The following is a 19,896-nucleotide window of genomic DNA, read 5'->3' as shown; positions in this document are numbered from 1 at the left end:
TGTTGGGTCTTAGCTGCGGCACACGGGATCTTCATTGAGGCATGCGGGATCTTTCTTTGCAGCGCGCAGGCTTCTCTCTAGTTGTGGCGGGCAGATTTTCTCTCTCTAGTTGTGGTGCTTGAGCTCCAGGGCGCGTGGGCTCTGTAGTTTGTGGCACGTGGGCTCTCTAGTTGAGGCGCGTGAGCTCAGTAGTTGTGGTGTGCGGGCTTAGTTGCTCCGCAGCATGTGGGATCTCAGTTCCCTGACCAATGATCGAACCCACGTCCCCTGCATTGTAAGGCGGATTATTTACCACTGGACCACCAGGGAAGTCCCCCCAAATTACAACCATTTACAGAGAAATTATTGATGATGAAAACTGGAAGACTAGAGGAAAAGAAATTCTTTAACTAAATACATAAAGAAGGAATCACAGCACAGGGAACTCGACTCAATATTCTGTGATAACCTACATGAGAAAAGAATCTGAAAAAGAATGAATATATGTGTATGTATAACTGAATCACTTTGCTGTACACCTGAAACTATCGCAACATTGTAAATCAACTCTACTCTAATAAAATTAAAAAGACAAAAACCACAAAACAACAACAACAACAACAAAACAAAACAAACAAAAAATATTTGCTTAATTGTCTCGGGACTAAATGTTAAATGGCATTATGTTTAAAGAATAAAATACATTTAGTTCACAGTTAAATTATATCAACTCAAAACAAACGAAAAAACAAAAAAACAACCAAACCAACAACAACAAAGAAGGAACCACAATGAGATGGTAGGAGGGGCAGAGATGCAGTATAGTCAAGACCCATACCCCCGGGTAGGTGACCCACGAGTGGAAGAATAATTACAATTATAGAGGTTCTCCCCAAGGAGCGACCCACACTGGGCTCCTGAACCAGGAAGACAAACCCCCAAAATGTTTGCCTTTGAAGGCCTGTGGGACCTACTTTTTTTTTTTAATTAAAAAATATATTTTTTTAACATCTTTATTGGAGTATAATTGCTTTACAATGGTGTGTTAGTTTCTGCTTTATAACAAAGTGAATCAGTTATCGTGGGACCTACTTTAAGAAGAGCCAGAGAGCTGTGGGGGATAGAGACTCCACTCCTAAAGGGCACACACAGAACCTCACACTGCTTGCCTGGGGCAGAAGCGGTGATTTGAAAGGAGGCTGGGTCAGACCTGCTGATCTTGGAGAGTCTCCTGAAGGCAAGGGGCAACTGCAGCTCCCCCTGGGGACACGGACACTGGTGGCAGCCATTTGGAGAGCTTGTTGACCAAGTGGACACTGGGGCTGGTGGGTGCCATTGTGGAATCCTCCCTCTAGCTCATTAGTGTCAAGACATCAACAGCCTGTTGCTGCCAGTGTCGGAACATCTCAGGCCAAGTAACTGCTAGGTGGGGACACAGCCCCACCCACCAGCAGGAGGCTGCCTTAAGACCCCCAGACAGCTGCCCTAGGACCTGGCTCTGTCCACCAGAGGACCTGGAACCCAGCCTCACCTACCAGCGAGCCAGCACTAGCCTCAGGAACCCCTGGGACCAGCCCACAGCCACCAACAGGCCAACACCAACCTCGGAAATCCCCGGGCCCTGCCTACCAGCAGGTTGACACCAGCTCTGAGACACCTTGGGAACACAGTTCTGTCCACAGTGAGCCAGCAATAGCCCCAGGACACCCTGAGATCCAGCCTCACTCACCAACAGGCCGAAGCCAGGTTTGGGACATCCCAGACCCTGCAGCTAGCCATGTCAGGAACTGGCCACACCCATCAGCTAGATACACTAGACGGAAACAGCAGTAGATCAGATGATACAGAGACACGGATCAGCAAGCTGGAAGACAGAGTAGTGGAAATCACTGATGCTCAACAGGAAAAAGAGTGAAAAGAAATGAGGGCAGTTTAATCTGGGACAACATCAAGCATGTTAACGTTCACATTACAAGGGTCCCAGAAGGAGAAGAGAGAGAGAAAGGGGCAGAGAACATATTTGAAGGCATAATAGCTGAAAATGTCCCTAATCTGGGAAAGGAAACAGACGTCCAGGTCCAAGAAGCACTGAGAGACCCAAGCAGGATCAACCAGTGAGGACCACACCAAGACACACTGTAATTAAAATGATAATGGGATGAGAAAATATTAAAAGTAGCAAGGGAAAAGCAACAAGTAACATACAAGGGAACTCCCATAAGGCTATCAGCTGACTTTTCAGCAGAAACTCTTCAGGCCAGAGGGAGTGGCACAATATATTTGAAGTGATGAAAGGGAAAACATACAACCAAAAATACTCTACCCAGCAAGGCTCTCATTCAGATTTGATGGAGAGATCAAAAGCTTTACAGACAAGCAAAAGCTAAAGGAATTCTGCACCACCAAACCAGCTTTACAACAAATGTTAAAGGGAGTTCTCTAAGCAAAAAAGAAAAGGCCACTACTAGAAACATGAAAATTATGAAAAGAAAAAAGCTCATAGGTAAAGGTAAATATACAGTAAAGGTAGTAAGTCAACCACATACAAAGCTAGTAGGAGGGTTAAAAGACAAAAGGAGTTAAGATCGCTTAAATCCACAATAAGTAGTCAAGGGATATACAAAACAAAAGGATATAAAATATGATGTGGAAAATAGTAAATGGGTGGGGGGAGTAAAAATGCAGGGTTGTTAAAATACATTTTAGCTTATGAGATCAGCAACTTAAAGTAATCATGTATATATATGTATGATTATGTATTATATACCATGTATATGTATGATTATATACATGATTATATGTATGATATATGATATACGTATCTACATAGCAATATATAAACCTCACAGAAACCACAAGCCAAAAATCTATAATAGATACACACAGAGAAAAATAAAGGAATCCAAACATAACACTGAAGATAGTCATCAAATCACAAGGGAAGAGAACAAAAGAAGAAGAAAGGAGCAAAAAGAACTACAAAACAACCCAAAGACAATTAGCAAAATGACAATAAGTACATACCTATTAACAATTACTTTAAATGTAAAGGGACTAAATGATATATATACAATGGAATATTACTCAGCCATAAAAATGAATGAAATCTTGCCATTTGCTACAACATGAATGGACCTAGAGGGTATTATGCTAAGTGAAATAAGTCAGACAGAGAAAGACAAATACTGTATGATTTCTGGTGGAATCTAAAAAACACAACAAATGAACAAACAGAACAAAACATAAACAAAGTTATAGATACAGAGGACGAGCAGGTGGTTGCCTGAGGGTCAGTGGTGGGGGGAGGAAAGACATAGGTGAGAGAGATTAAGAGGTACAAACTTCCAGTCACAAAATAAATGAGTCACAGATTTGAAATGCACAGTGTGGGGAATATAGTCAATAACTAAATAATATCTTTGTGGTGACATATTGTAACTAGACTTGTTGTGGTGAGCATTTTGAAGTGTATAGGAAAAAAATCACTAGGTTGTGTAACAAGAACAAATGTAGTGTTGTAGGTCAATTATACTTTAGAAACAAACATACAAACAAAATCATAGAAAAAGAGATCAGATTTGTGGTTACCTGAAGTGGGGGGTGGGAGGAGGGGGAATTGGATGAAGGCAGTCAAAAGGTGCAAACTTCCAGTTATAAGATAAATAAGTACTAAGAATGTGATGTACAACGTGATAAATGTAATTAACACTGTCATACATCTCATATGAAAGTTGTTAAGAGAGTAGATTCTAAGAGTTCTCATCACAGGAAAAAAATTTTTTCTGTTTCTTTAATTTTGTATCTATATGAGATGAGGGATGTTCACTAAACTTATTGTGATAATCATTCCATGATGTATGTAAGTCAAATCATTAGGCTGTACGCCTTAAACTTATACAGTGCTGTATGTCAATTATATCTCAATAAAACTGGAAGAAAAAAAAAGCATTAATATCTACCATAAAATACCAATCAGAAAAAATAGCCAAAACACACACCACGCACACACAGAGTTTGGAAAGAACAAATATATCAGAAAAAAATACCCAAAATATTACTACAAAATATACCAAGGTAAAAAAGCATTAATAGAAAAAATAGGACATTACATAATAAAAGAAACCATTCCCAGGATATCAATAGCACAAATTTGTATGCACCTAATAACACAGCCTCCAAATATACAAAGCCAACTCTGTGGAAACTAAAAGGAGATTTTAATACATTTCTGTCAGAAATCTAAAGATCAAGCAGATAGAAAAAAGCATTAGTGAGCTTAAACTAATAATTATAGACTCTTGAGCTAACACAGAACATATAAATGTTTTGAAGCTCACATAAAATATTTACACATTTGACTAATAGGTCTGTAAAAGCAGTCAGCATATTCCAGAGTCAATGACATAAAGAACATATTAATCACGATGCAATTAAATTAGAAATCAACAACTAAAATGTGGAAACATTTTTATGTTTAGAAATTAAAGGTGCTCTTCTAAAAGACAATGAATTAAAGAAGAAACCATAACAAAAGACAGTGAATTAAAGAGGAAACCATAACAAAACCATACATGTTTTAAGCTTTAACAGTAAAATAATTATCAATCAATCAATATAAAGATAAAAATTACTTAGGGGGTTTGATTAAGTTAAAAAATATACTTATGTCTGGCACATAGCACACACTCAGGATTGCAGTAATGATTTTTTTTTTTTTGATGTGGACCATTTTTTAAAGTCTTTATTGAATTTGTTACAATATTGCTTCTGTTTTATGTTTTTGTTTTTTGGCCGCAAGGTATGTGGGATCTTAGCTCCCTGGCCGGGGACTGAACCCGCACCCCCTGCATTGGAAGGCAACGTCTTAACCACTGGATCGGCAGGGAAGTCCCTAAATGTTACCTTTTATGAATTATTTTTAATTATAGAAAATGTCAAACGTAACAACTGGAGGCAGAATTATGCAATATGTTGCTAATAAAAGTATGGCCCATAGGCCAGCAGCACCTGCCGCCTGGTTGGAAATGCAGACTCCCAGGCTCCCCCAGCTCTGCGCAACCAGAATCTGCATTTTCACGAGATTCCCAGGGGACTCCTGCACTTTACAGTTTGCTTAATGAACTTCCACAGTCCCATTCCCAGCTGCAACTCCTGACCAGTTTTGTTTCCCTTCCTGTACTATTTTGAAGCAAACCTCAGACAAATACGGTTTCCTCTGAAAATATTAATTTTTTAAAAAAGTTTTGATCCAAATGTCCCTGATCACTATGCCAGGGAAGTCAAGTCAGGAGAACACCCCTGCATGTAGAGATGACTCCGAAGGAAGGGGGCTCAGGTGCCTCTCTCGCGCCCCGGGGAGGCAGTTTGACTCAAGTGGTGCTCATGCAAACAGCCACCCGGGTGCTCTGCGCTTTTCTGCAGGGACTGCTGTCCTGGGGGTGAGGCTTCCTGGCCAAGACATCGCTCTGTCTTCTTTTCCCAGAGCCCTGGGTTTAAATTCCCTGTTTAACAGCTGTGTGTCTCTAGGAAAGAATGTCAACCTCTCTGGTGGGAGGTTTCCCCAACAGTAAAACAAGAATAGGAGTATCTACTACAGAGAGTTGCTGACAACGTGAAACATGATAACCTAAGCTGTAGGACTTCGTTCCAGTCTCTGTTCCAACGTCCCCTCCTCAGAGAGGCCGGCCCGATCTGCCCTTTTACCTAAAGCAGCAGGCCTATCACTCTCTTTCTCCTCTTTCCCGGCAGTGTTTTCCCTCAAAGTTCTTATTACCTGCTGAAACAATTTGCTTATTTATTGCCTGTCTCCTCTTCTAGAATGTAAGGTCCACAAGGCAGGGATTTTAGTCCCTTTCCTTTGCTGCTGTCTCCTCATGTTAGGACAGGACAGGAGACAGAATTGGAGCACAAAAGAACCTCAAAGGAATGAATGAATGAGTGAATGAATGGGTGAATGAATGGATGAGTGAATGAACGAACAAATGAATGAGTGAATGAAAGAATGAGTGAATGGATGACTCTACTAGAGAACTAAGCAAGGTGCCCTGGAGCCAAATTCCCTCTCGCCCTTTCTTTCCCGCTCTGCCTCCCTTCCATGGGTACCAGGAGGGCAGAAGGCAGAGAAGCCAGGCCAGGCAGCGAGTCTCTGAAGCAGCGGCACCACCTGGACTGGAGAGGGTCACATCCCTTCTGGGCCCAAGTACCTGAGATCTGTCCTCCCTGAGACCTGCCCTCAGGTGGATTTTTTTTTTTTTTAAGATTTTTTGATGTGGACCACTTTTAAAGTCCTTATTGAACTTTTTACAATATTGCTTCTGTGTTATGTTTTGGTTTTTTGGCCCTGAGGCATGTGGGATCTTAGCCCCCAAACCAGGGATCAAACCCGTGTCCCCTGCATTGGAAGGCGAAGTCCTAACCACTGGACCGCCAGGGAAGTCCCCCTGAGGTTGTTTTTGAGGGGCCTCACCTGTTGGATCCTTGCACCCCAAGTGCCTATCTTGGGTCCCATTTCTAAATCAGCCCATCCCCACCCTTCCTTCCTTGTCTCAGGAAATATTCACAGAAGGCTGGGGCGGTCCAGGCCCTGCTGATACAGTGGAAGAGCAGGTTCTGAAGGAAGGCAGCCTCAGAAGGACTTTTCAGGGTGGAGTGGCCACAGGGGCCAGATGCAGGGGAGTTGGTGGCCGTGAAGGGGGGTGTTTGTAGTTGAACGGGAGCCCCTAAGTCACACACTACTCCGGAGAGGTTTTGGGAGAGGAGATGCCCCCTCCTTTACGAGATGCTCAGAGAAGGTGTCCGGCCCACCTGCCCGCCCAGGCTCTCACCTGATAATGCAGCACTGGTCCGTCTTGTTCTTCCTTATGTTGAAGTAGCAGTTGTTTGCGATGGCAAAGACATGCGGTGGCAGCTCGCCCACATGGCGCTTGTAGTACAGCTGCACCTGCTCCACGGTGTAGAGGGGCAGCACCTGGTACGGGTTCACGGCCACAAGGATGGAGCCTGTGTACGTCTGGGGAAGGGAGAAGGTGGTTAGTGACCCCCTACTCCGAGGATCAGCTCTGCCTGGCCCTGATCTTGGCCTTGGATGCCACCTCCCGAGGGCCACCAGGGCTGGCTGACTGTGGCGGGGAGGCAGGGTCTGATTCTGGACCGAGAGACGAGACCCTCAGCAGCTCAGATCCTTCACCTGGAAAGATAAGGGTGCTCACCAGGAATGAGAGCTCCCGGGGCAGGGGCGCATTCACAGGGACATTAAATGAGGCGGTCGTGCTTAATGTTTGGCGCTCTGTCTGGTATTCAGAAGAGGCTTGATAAAAATGGACTGAATGGGGACTTCCCTGGTGGTGCAGTGGTTAAGAATCCGCCTGCCAATGCAGGGGACACGGGTTCAATCCCTGGTCCAGGAAGATCCCACATGCCACGGAGCAACTAAGCCCGTGCGCCACAACTACTGAGCCCAGCGTGCTGCAACTCCTGAAGCCCGCGCGCCTGGAGCCCGTGCTCCGCAACAAGAGAAGCCACTGCAATGAGAAGGCTGTGCACCACAACGAAGAGTAGCCCCCGCTCGCTGCAGCTAGAGAAAGCCCGCGTGCAGCAACGAAGACCCAATGCAGCCAAAAAAAAGGAGTGAATGTATGAAGCGAGTCTGCACCTGCCTTTCACAGGGGCCTCCGTGAGGCTGGGCCACCACAGTAGCCCTCATGGACCCCTCCTGGACCCTAGTTCAGGATCACCCGCTCATCTGGAGCCTCCACTGGGCCTGCCTGCCCCTCTGGGTTGGGACGGGGACGGCCACCTCAACAGTCATGTAATCATCTGTGTCTTCGTTTTCATTTTAGGAAGGGAGGGGATAATCTCTCTGGCTCAGGACTATGACAACCAGATACAAGAACGCAAGCATAAGCTCTCTGGAAAGGATAAGCTGCAATTCAACTTAGATACTTGCTGTCATTGGTCCCAGGAGCCGAGGCTCACTCATCCAAAGTGGACTCAGAGTGCCCCGTCCCCCCCTCCTTCCCCTGAGGGCCTCCTCCTTCTCCTCTCCCAGCCCAGCCCTCTGTTCGGGGGCCCCTGCTCACTCTCCCGCTCCTCTGAGCACCCCAGGATCAGGGCTGGTCAGAGGTCAATGAGCCACCTCCCTCTGAGAAGCCCAGGCGGGTGGTGACTTCCCCAGGTCACAGCCACTCACGGCAGGGCTGGTATCGGTTTTGGAATACCACCTCCCCTGGGAAGTCTGCATTAGAGCAGGGATGAGACCCTCCCATCCACTGCCAGGCTTTGGGAGAAGGACCCGCATCTACCTACGCGGGCCAACTGGTCAACACACAACTTACTTCATAGGAGGGCAGAGGTCTTCTGCCTGGTGACCCTGTCTCTGCCGCATACCTAGGAAGGGACCAGGCAGAAGACTACTCCCCACGGCCTTCGGTTCACTCGGCCCTCAGAGCAGCGAAGAGGCAGCAGTAATTGAGTACCTCCTGTGTGCCGGGCACTGACCTGGCATGCTGCCTGTCAGCTTTCTGTACACTCGAAGGCTTTATCCCCCTGCTTCTTTCAGACTGGGGAGCAGAGATCGATGAGCTTCCTCATACTATGAGGGCGTGGGGAGTGGGGACAGAGCCAGGTGTGCCCGGGGCATAGTTTGCTTCCGCAGCCAAGTCAGCGCGTGTGGCCCCAGCGCGCCAGGGGGCCCCATGTGGCCAGGAGGGACTCACGTAGATCTTGTGCTGCTTGTAGCGGATCAGGAGGTTGTGCACCATGCCCGCCTCATTCAGGTCCCCCAGGAGGATCATGTCATCCACGCCCTGAGCAGAGTTGGGGTGCATGGGGCTGAGGGTGCCAAGGTCCTCTGCTCGGATCCAGTGTTCCTGGAACAAAGGGCACAGGCTTTCCTGAGTGGGGGTTGTCCTGGACCTCCACGTCCTCAATGGATCAGCCAATCTGGTGGCCAGCATCTGGCCAGGGTTGGTCTGTGGTGAAGGTCAAGGGATTGGCTCAGTCCGAGGCTGCAGTTAGCACATGTCTAGGGCCGAGGGTCAGTGTGCACTGAGGCTAAGAGTGAAGCTCAGACCAGGGTCAGAGGAACGTGTAGCCAGGAGTTAGATCTGGCTGTGATTGGGATCAGGGGCAGTTTGCAGCTGGGGAGCCTCACAGATGGTTGGAATAAAAGTGTGCAAGTAAAAGTGTTCTTTAAATGGCATGACATCATTTTGCAAATAGAAGATATTATTGTTAACATTTGACTGGCTTCCAATCTATGGGGCTCACAGGTCACAGTCTAGAATTTTCTCCTCGGAAGCCAAGTCTCCACATGCTTCACTTGGAAGCCCCTCAGCAAAGAGGGTTGCCCAAGGAGGACTTAAATGACCAGCTGGACCCCTCACTCTGCATGCCCTTCTCCACGGTCGCTCGCTGCTCCTCCCCAGCCCCCCAGGTGACTGAGCTGGCTTCCCAGCAGGTCACCCTGAGCTTCCTACTCTCTCTTCTGGGCTGTTTTGCTCAGCGTGAGCTGGGCTTCCTCCTCCTCCTCCTCACATTCCGGGGCCTCCCCTCCAGGCATCTTTCTCACCTTTCCCTCCCTCCTCCTGTCCTTCCTGCTCAGCTTCCTTTACTTTGCAAACCATCTTCCTGCCCTCCCCTTCTCTCTGTCACAGCCCGTTTCCCACTTCACGCTTTCCTGCTCCCCTAATTGTGCTAATTTTCCATCTGCCAACACACTCCCTGCTTCTTCACTATAGAAACAGTTCCCAAGACAGACACACAATGTTCACCACGACGGGACTTCCCTGTAGTGTGTCCTGCCACATGGGTCCCTGACTTGGGCTCTGGAATCCCTGGCGCTGGGAGCAGCACCAGAGAAGGCAGGGGGCTCGGGGCCCAGGAGGGGTGGGGCGATGGGGCTGAGAAGGCGGAGCCTCTCAGGAGAGGGTGGCCATACTGACTTTGCCTTCATCATCTTCCACCAAGATCTTGCCGGGCTTTGTTTCTTTGATGATGCCCCCGATGGGCACGCTGGTCTTGTCAGCAGAGGTGAGGTTCAGCCACACATGGTCACCCTGGAGAGCAGAGAGGAGTCGGTGGTCAGATCCTTGATCCACCTTCCCCTTCCTGCTCAAGACTTACCTCCCCGGGGCGGTGTCCCTTCCAACCAAGAGATCCCAAGGTGGCTGAGGCATGCTGTCTCCCCCTTCCCCTCCTCCTCCTCCTTCTTCTTTTTCTTCTTCTCTCTCTCCTACCCTGCTCCCAGCCCTTTCTCACTCTTGCCAGGAAGTTAATGGGAGGTGGCAGGGGAAGCTTCCCTGGCCTAGTTTTTGCAGGAAAGTATCTCTCTGTGAGGTGCAAAAAGAGAGTCTTTGCCCTGCGAATAGCCCTATAGTACCCAAACCCATTGTCTGGGGAAAGACAAAGACTAAAATCTCACTAGGTTTGTGCCTGGCCTGCAACATGGCATTGACCCACATGAACCTCTTTCTAATCCAAGAAAGCTCACCCTGCTCAAAGAGGAGGAATCCCAAAGGAACAAGCACAGATCCACATGCAAATATACTGACATTCAAAAGGAGGAAATGAGCAGGTGAATAACACTTACCAGGGGAAAAGAAACTGCCACAGAGCAGTGGAAAGTTGTGACCAAGTATCTCACCGTGATTTCCAAAAACTTACTGAGGTGTAGAGCAGAGGCACAAGAGCTCAGAAATTAGACGCCAAGACAACTGAAAAGGATGGGACATGAATTGACAGAGCTCAAGAAAGAAACGGAGGAAAAGAAGTAAACATGGGCCAGAGATGAAAGCAAAACTGGAAGCAACAACAGGGGAATAAGCACTGCTAAAATCATAGTAAAGATCATAGAAGACAGGAGGAGAAAAGTGAGCAAAATGACAGAGAAATTTTCAAAATTAGGATTAGGAAGAAAAGGATAGATATGGAAGGCAGACAAAAATACTAATAATTGAAGTGCACAAAGAAGAAAATCGGGGAGAAAAAGAGAAAAAATACTTAAATATAAAATTCAAGACAACTTTCAAGAAATTAATGAAGCCTTGAATCTATGGATTAAAGACACAACATTATGTCTTTGAAATAATGACAAAGAAAAATCAACTCTAGGACATAAAGGTTATTGGACTTCAAAAATAAAGAAATAATTTTTTGAGGGGTAGGGAGACAAAAAGACAAGTTCACTTATAAGGAGATAATTCAGGACAAATTCAAATCATATATGAGGGCTGAACACCTCCTACAAAGATCTCAGGAAGAGAGCAATACAGCTGTTAGGATGGCCATTATAAAAAGTACAGAAAATAACAAGTGTTTTGAGGATGTAGAGAAATTGGAACCCTTGTACACTGTTGGTGGGAATGTAAAATGGTGCAGCCACTGGGGAAAACAGTATGAAGGTTTCTCAATAAATTAAAAATAGAATTACCATATGATCCAGCAATCCCACTTCTGGGTAAATATCCAAAAAAATTCAAAGCAGGATCTCAAAGACATATTTGCATTCCCATGTTCATTGCAGCATTATTCATAATAGCCAAGAGGTAAAAGCAACCCAAATGTCCATTGGCAGATGAACAAACAAACAAAAATGTAATATATACAGTCATCCCTAAAAGTACTGGGGGATTGATTCCAGGAGCCCCTGCAGATACCAAAATCCATGGATGCTCAAGTGCCTTATATAAAATGACATAGCACAATGAATACTACACACCATGGAATATTATGCAGCCTTAAAAAAGAAGGAAATCCTGTCATGTGCTACAGTGTGGATGGACCTCAAGGACATTATGCTGAGCAAGAGAAGCCAGTCACAGAAGGACACATGCTGTATGATTCCACTCATGGAAAGTATCTACAGTAGTCAAAATCATAGAAACAGAAAGTAGAAAGGTGGTTGTCAGGGGCTGGAGGAGGACGGAAGGAAAATAGCGTTTAATGAGTATAGAGTTTCAAGTGTGCAAGATGAAAGTGTTCTCTGTTGCACAACAATGTGAATAGACGTAGCAATACTGAAATGTACACTTAAAAATGGTTAAGATGGTAAATTGAATGTTATATTTTTTACCACAATAAAAAAAATAGAAAAAAAATCCAATAATTTTTTAACCCAGCCAAATTGTCTTTCCAGTATAAAGATAACAAACATTTTTGAAGATGTAACATTTTCCCATAAGCCTTTTGGAGAAAAACGATTAGGGGACAAACTTCAGTCAACAGTGCAAAGAATGAATATAGGTCCACACCAACACACACATCAAGAAATTTCAAAATACTTGGGACAAAGAAAAGATCATAAAAGCTTTCAGAGAGAAAAATAAGTTTTATACAAAGGCTCAAGAATTAAAATGTTGTCCACCTTCTCCATAGCAAGGCTGGAAACCAGAAGGAGTACATGTCTTCACAGTTTTCAGGGAAAATTACATCTAGTATGGAATCCTATGCCCAGCTGACATTCAAATGTGAAAAAACATATTTTTAGACATGCAAGTTGTTTTACTTCATATGTACCCTTTCTCAGGAAGCTATTACAGGTTGTGCTTGATCAAAACAAGGGAGTAAACCAAGAGAGAGAAGAACCTTGGGTCCAAGAAAAGGGATTCAGTGCAAAGGAGACGTGAAAGAAATCTTCGGGGTGGTTGTGAAGGAGACCCCAGGACAATTCCGAGATGTGTGCCTCAGAAGTAGAAGATGCCGGTTTAGATATGGCCTCAGCAACTCTGGGAGAAACTTCTTCCTGAGGATGAAGTTGATTGAACTCCCAGATGAATCATTTTGAAAGGACGTTGACATATCTGGGAGAAAGCTGGGTGGCGGGGGGTGGGGGGAGGTTATGTCGTCGTCAGTACAGAGAAAACAAAGCAGATAGGGCAGAAGGACAATTACAAAGTCTAGCAAAGGGAAGCACAGCACTTAGACTACATTGCAGGGCTCAGTTGAGAGGAACATGTTCTTTCTTTCTTTTTTTTAACTTTTTATTTTATATTGGAGTATAGCTGATTAACAATGTTGTGTTAGGGACTTCCCTGGTGGTCCAGTGGTAAAGAACTCGCCTTCCAATGCAGGGGACGTGGGTTCGATCCTTGGTCAGGGAACTAAGATCCTACATGCTGTGGGGCAACTAACCCCGTATGCCACAACTACTGAGCGCTCGTGCCTCAACTAGAGCCCACATGCCACAAACTACAGAGCCCATGTGCTCTGGAATCCATGAGCCACAACTACAGAGCCCACGCACCCTGGAGCCTGTGCACCACAACTAGAGAAGAGAAAACCCACAGGCCACAACTAGAGAGAAGCCCACACACCACAACGAAGAGCCCACGTGCTGCAAAGAAAGATCCTGCATGCCTCAATGAAGACCCTGCGTGCCGCAACTAAGACCCGACGCAGCCAAAAATAAAAACAAAACAACAACAACAAAATAATGTGGTGTTAGTTTCAGGTGGACAGCAAAGTGATTCAGTTATATATATACATGTATCGCTTCTTTTTCAAATTCTTTTCCCATTTATGTTATTACAGAGTATTGAGCAAAGTTCCCTGTGCTCTACAGTAGGTCCTTGTTGCTTATCTATTTTAAATATAGCAGTGTGTACATGTCAATCCCAAACCCCCTAACTATCCCTCCCTGCCCCTGACACTTCCTCCCTGGTAACCATAATTTCATTCGAGAGGAACATTTTCTTAGATAAAACAAGTAAACTCTGTATGTAGATCTAATGAAAGCTAGGATTTAACAATTTTGGGAGGAAGGAGAGACAGTATGAGTACTGTGGGTGGGCGTTAGGAGCGAGGAGCTAAGGCCCTTCTCACCTAGTGGGAAGTCAGTAATAGGTGACGCCTGAAACCAAAAACTCAAGCAGCCCTGTACACATGTTCTTTAGAGACACAGAGGGAAGTATCAGTGAATCGACTAGAAGGTCGAGGGTGGTCACCTCTCTGGAAGAGGAAGTGGGGAACTGATTCTTCAAACTGTGTGCCCAAAACAACTTAATAAAACTAAAAGCGAAATGAAGAAGAACAGTAAGGAACAGCTGCCACAGGATACAGAAGACCAGCCTGAGCAGCATACTAGATTCAGTGAACTAATTGAATCACATCAGGAACCTCAGAGACCTAGAAAACTTTCTTACAACAAGGATAAAATTCCAGTGTGAAAATTGCAGCATGCAGCTGAAACAGCGGGCAAATTACCAAAGAGAGAAGATTATCAGTCAAAGACAGATGATGGGGACTTCCCTGGTGGTCCAGTGGTAAAGAATCCACCTTCCAACGCTGGGGATGCGGGTTTGATCCCTGGTCAGGGAACTAAGATCCCACATGCTGCGGGGCAGCTAGGCCCAAGTGCCACAACTACTGAGCTTGCGCACCTCAACTAGAGAGCCCACGTGCCGAAGACTACAGAGCCCACGCGCTCTGGAACCCGCACACCATAACTACAGAGCCCATGCGCCCTGGAGCCTGTGCACCACAACTAGAGAAGAGAAAACCCGCACGCCACAACTAGAGAGAAGCCTGCACGCCACAGTGAAAGATCCCGCATGCCTGAACGAAGATCCTGCATGCGTCGAAGGCCCGACGCAGCCAATAAATAAATAAATAAATAAATAAATAAATAAATAAATAAATACGTAAATAAATAAATAAATGAACTTGATATTAACCAGAGATGAAAAAGAGAAAGACCATTTCCAGTCCACACTTAATGATAAGGTGTCAGGCCAACATGAGCTGGAAAAATAAATAAAAGAGCTAGAACATGACTTTTGTTCACTCCATTTGGCCAAAGCTCTCCTAGGAAATAAATGAGAAGCCAAGCAGCAGAAAATAGAGCTGCTTCATGAACTCTATTGGGAGAAAAAGTTGACTGTGCAGAAACAGCTGAATCAGGAGAAGAGTGAGCGAGAAGAGATAAAGCAGAAGCTATCAGCTGCAAAGAAAGTCAAGTCTATATTGAGATTCAAGAAATAGAGGATGAATTACAGAAAGCAGAGAGATCCACGTGACCTTCGTTGTTCTTTGTGGTAAGAAATACCTGACAGCTGGCTGCTGCCCATGATGCAGAAAGCTCCTTCCCCAGCCTGAGACAGAAATTACTACAAGGAAACTCAAAGACCCAAGGCCATGAAGAATCCACTTCCGGGAGACCTGACCCTCAGTCTTCCGAGGTGGGCTGGCTCTTCTGGACATTGGCTGAAATGGGTGTTGTGCCCTGATCCCATGTGCCCACCTGCCATGTCTTCTCTTCCCATAGAAGAGATGGGCCTAGAGATGGCTCTGTGCTGCCTTTACTTAGATACATGAAGGATCCAACAATTGAGAAATACCCTGTCAAGACATTTGTTTTTCTGTTCTTTTATTTTTCATTTTATTTTATTTAAAAAAATTTTTTTTTTCTTGTGTAACAAATTTTATTTAGCATTCTTATAGAGTACACAAAATAAACACTTGGATAACTCAAACCTAACAAACACATATGTATTTTCTCATAGGAAAGCACAAGGAGAAGACAAAAATATTGTGAGTCTCAAGAATTTCTGAATGAAGTAAAAAGTTCTCCACAAAAATTCAGCAGTATACAGTTCCCCAGTTCATTTTATGAACCCCATCAAGATTTTACCAGTCCAGATATGTTCAACAAGTCAAGCTCTCCATCTTGGTACACATACACTTCTACAACTGGTGTGGAGGTCACAGAATTAGACAGTTCTACAGGATTTTGGCTTTCAATTTCCCAGTTTACTCTTAGTGAAGAGATAAAGGCAGATGTATATTATTATGGCTTCACCATTCTTCTTCTTTTGATATTAGTATGTCTTGCTTCATATTTTCTCTAAAGATATCAAATAAAATCCTTTTGATAATTTAAGTTTCCAGTTCTTCACAGAAATGTTGCATTCTTATTTCAGGCTTTTTTTTTTCAGCAAAAAAAAGTATTTTTAAAATTTTTATTGAAATATAGTTGATTTACAATGTTGTGTTAGTTTCAGGTGTATAGCAAAGTGATTCAGTTATACATATATATATTAATATATATATATTCTTTTTTTACATTCTCTTCCATTATAGGTTACTACAAGATATTGAGTATAGTTCCCTGTGCTATACAGTAGGTCCTTGTTGGTTACCTGTTTTATATATTGTAGTGTGTTTTGTCAAGACATTTTAAGCCCTGAATATAAGTGAGGGATTACTGTGCAAGTGTGGTCCCCCTGCCAAAGCCCAAAGGTTGGCCAAGGTCATTTTCTTTAGTTAAGACAATCTGTCTTGTTCCTCCAAACTCCCTGTCTCCGGTATTTTCCTTACAGGGTCTCATTGCCTCTCTTCTTCTTTCCTTGGGAGTGATTTGACTCAGCCTTTGGCAACTCCCACGAACAACCCCTCGATGGAAGAGATGCAATTCTTACCAGTCTCAAGCCAGACATCCTGAGGCGGCCGCTCCTGACAGCCTGTGTGCAGAAAGAAAGCAGAAAGTCAGTCCTCGTGGCCCTGACTTGGAGCCCTGGAGGGTAGGAGCCACGTGTGTTCATCAACGTGGCTCTGAGCGCCTGGCATGGGGCCGAGAAATGACTCTTCAGTGAATGGACGGATGAGTCATAGTCACACCACAAGTGTGAGAGGAGGCTCTCTCAGCTTCATCCATCCCATCTCATCTTTACTGAACGTCTATTTTGCACTTGGCACTGGGCTCAACTGGGAGTGCGGTGGTTCTGAACATCCTTAGGACACCATCCCTGCCATCCAGAAGCTCAAGCTGTGTCTGGTCAGACATCTGTGAACACCAGTCATCACCCTACACCACACGGAGTGCTGAGGGAAGCAGCCAGCAGAACTAGAGACACAACATACTTGATCTAAACCTCACAGACAGGGGCTTCCCTGGTGGCACAGTGGTTAAGAATCCACCTGTCAATGAAGGGGACACGGGTTCGAGCGCTGGTCCGGGAAGATCCCACATGCCGCGGAGCAACTAAGCCCATGCGCCACAACTACTGACCCTGTGCTCTAGAGCCTTCGAGCCACAGCTACTGAAGCCCGTGCACCTAGAGCCCGTGCTCCGCAACAAGAGAAGCCACCACGATGAGAAGCCCGCGCACTGCAACAAAGAGTAGCCCCTGCTCGCCGCAACTAGAGAAAGACCACACACAGCAAAGAAGACCCAACGCAGCCAAAAATAAATAAATAAACCTCACGTACACCCCCAAAACACAGATATCCCCCATTTCACTCATGGGACTCAACAAAGGAAAGGTGACCCGTTGATCAGTAGCACAGCTGAGAATTCAACCTGGACCTGCCTCCTTTCAAACCTGTCCGCAGCACCTGGCGGCCTCCCCGGTGCCCTGGGAGCACACAGGCGGGCCAGTGTAGCTGCCAGCAGGTGGGGGAGGGAGGGAGGGGAGGGCGGAGGCCCTGATCTCAAGGAGGAGCCCCACCCATCCCCAGCCTTGCCCCACTGAGCTGCGGGAGGCAGGTACTGGCTTTTTCGTTCATCATATGCTCCCTGCTTCTAACACAGACTTGCTCCAAGGAGGGACCCAGGAAATAGTTGTTCAGTGAAACAGAGAACGAAGCCCTTGGAGAGGATGTCCTTTGACAATGGCTTTGCCAGATTTGTAAGAATTCACAGTGGAAGGAAAGAGGGGCCTTCTCGGGGGTTCCCTGGTAGCCTAGTGGTTAGGATTCAGGGCTTTCACTGTTGTGGCCCGGGTCCAATGCCTGGTCAGGGAACTGAGATCTTGCAAGCCGAGAGACCAAAATAAAAGGGGAGGGGGAGCGATTCTCTAGGGATGCTGCAACTTTAGCAAAGGCAGAGGGAAAAGTGCAAAGGATGTGAGGGGTCAGCACATTTGGGTTGAGCGGACCAAGTTGGGAGGTAAGAGGAGAGTAGAGGTGTAGGTAGTGGGTGAATGTGACAGAGAGTCTTTGCCACTCTGTTCTGCTGGACAAAGAATTTTCTTATTCCAATTTTTCTTTAGTGTGTGAGCATTTATATGTTTATGGCAATCTACTCCTCCTAGCATTTGTTGAGTGCCTACAATGGAAAAGGTGGTAGTAATCAGATTGAGATTCCTTTTTAAGGGTCTGAGGCTACAGCTCTTTCAAGGGGAGGCTGGTCCATCTCCGCGCCTCACATACTGCAATGAGGTGGTGGGTGGGAAAGACGCAGAGGGCATTGCCTGCCTCTGGCTCCCCACTATGGCTCTGGCCCCTCACTTCTCCACCCCAGGTAGGAATCTGAGGCTCACCCATGATCTTTAGCTCTGTCGCCCTCTACCCCCTCACCCATGGCACTGACCTCCATGGACATAATCTCTCTCCAGACACCAGGATCTGTCCCATAGGTGCCCCCCACCAGTCCTGCCATCCCTGGGGGATGAACCTGCCAAGTGTTCTGGACTCTCACTCCTCTGGACCCCAGACTCCACTGACCCCCACTCTCCCACGACTGGCCCTGGTCTTCCTGTGTCCCAGAACCTCTCCACTTCAGAAGCCATGTCCTCCAGCTGCCACCCTCCAGCCACACCCCAGGCCAGCACCAGGCCCTCTGCCCATGGCCCACTGTTCCCTCATTTCATCATGACCCCTCAGCCCTTGCTTTGCTCTCCATTCTATCAACCAGGCATCCGAGCTTCATTTCTATCCCAACCTGCCTAGAAACTGACTTACATCTTTTCTGGAACAAAGTGGTTTTGTAAGTACCCATAAACGGAATACAAAAATAAAGTACAATAAGCTGCACTCTCTGTGGACCCCTCTGGTCCACTCCTGTCTTGTGAATGTTGTTGACTCCTGCTCGCACCTTGCAAAGTCCCAGCACCAAGCTGAGCACACCAAGGATGGGTCACACCATCTTGACGACAGGGGCCAGCACCTCCCCTACGACCATAGAAATGCTCAGGGACACTTGAGTGGGCCCTGGTCAGCTCTTTCTGGAAAAAAAAGCCCAACAGCACTCTTATTTCAAATCTCCCGCCCACTACTCACTCTGCAGAACACCTTGATCTGTGTCATTGAAAAAAGAGAGAAAAATCACCCTCAGCTTCCAGCTCTGCCCACTCCCTGCCTTTCCCTATATCTGAGAACATTTAAGGGACTGCCCAGGGGAAGGGGCCCCCTGACAGCCCCACACTAACCCTTCCAGCCCTGCCCTCTCTGGCCTCCTCCATCAGGGCTTTTGCTTTATCAGTTACTCTGGTGGTTAAAATACTCCCACAAATTCTTTGACACCTGCTCCCTTACAAATATGGAGACTCATTCTCCTTACTGTGGATGTGGATTTAGTGACTCCCTTCTAACAAATAGAATAAGGTCGGAGTGGTGGAGTGTAGCTTCTGAAACTAGTTCATAAAAGGCTCTGTGTCCTCGTCCTTGCTCTGTCTGAGATCGCTCGGCCTGGGGGAACTTGCTGCCGTGTCATGAGGATACTCAAGCAGCCCCAAGGAGGACCCATGCGGTGAGGAACTCAGGTCTCCAGTCAACAGCCAGTGATCTTGAAAGCAGATCTTCCAGCCGTGGTCAAGGCTTCAGATGACCAGAGCTCCAGCCAACGTCCTGACTGCAACCTTGTTATGGGCTGAATTGTGAACCCCTCACCAAGTTCATATGTTGAAAGTCCTAACCCTCAGTAGCTCACAATGGAACTGTATTTGAAGATAAAGCCCTTTTAAAGAGGTGGTGAAGTTAAACTGAAGCTGTGAGGGTGGGGCGTAATCCAACATGACTGATATCCTTGTAAGAAGAGGCAGAAATACCAGAGCTGTACATGCAGAGGGATGGCCATACGAGGACAAAGTAGCAAGAGGGTAACTGCCTGCAAGCCAAGGAGAGGGGCCTTGGGAAGAACCACCCCTGCCAACATCTTTGGTCTGAGACTTCCAGCTCCAGAATTATGAGAACATAAATATCTGT

General features: G+C 46.1%; 1 protein-coding gene across 1 annotated transcript in view; it reads right to left on the bottom strand.

Moving 5' to 3' along the window:
* MYO7B (myosin VIIB) overlaps positions 1-19,896 on the bottom strand; it is a 101,129-nt gene that overhangs the window by 61,405 nt on the left and 19,828 nt on the right. Inside the window, exons 2-5 of the mRNA XM_068543694.1 lie at positions 16,392-16,433; positions 9,921-10,034; positions 8,694-8,846; positions 6,804-6,988 (exon numbers count right to left, since the gene is read on the bottom strand). Coding sequence (XP_068399795.1) covers positions 6,804-6,988; positions 8,694-8,846; positions 9,921-10,034; positions 16,392-16,409 — 470 coding nt within the window. The 5' untranslated portion in view covers positions 16,410-16,433. The remainder of the gene's footprint in view (positions 1-6,803; positions 6,989-8,693; positions 8,847-9,920; positions 10,035-16,391; positions 16,434-19,896) is intronic.

This window comes from Eschrichtius robustus, chromosome 5 (assembly GCF_028021215.1).
Source record: "Eschrichtius robustus isolate mEscRob2 chromosome 5, mEscRob2.pri, whole genome shotgun sequence".
NCBI classification, from domain to species: Eukaryota; Metazoa; Chordata; class Mammalia; order Artiodactyla; family Eschrichtiidae; genus Eschrichtius; species Eschrichtius robustus.
This window is presented reverse-complemented; position numbering and strand designations above follow the sequence as displayed.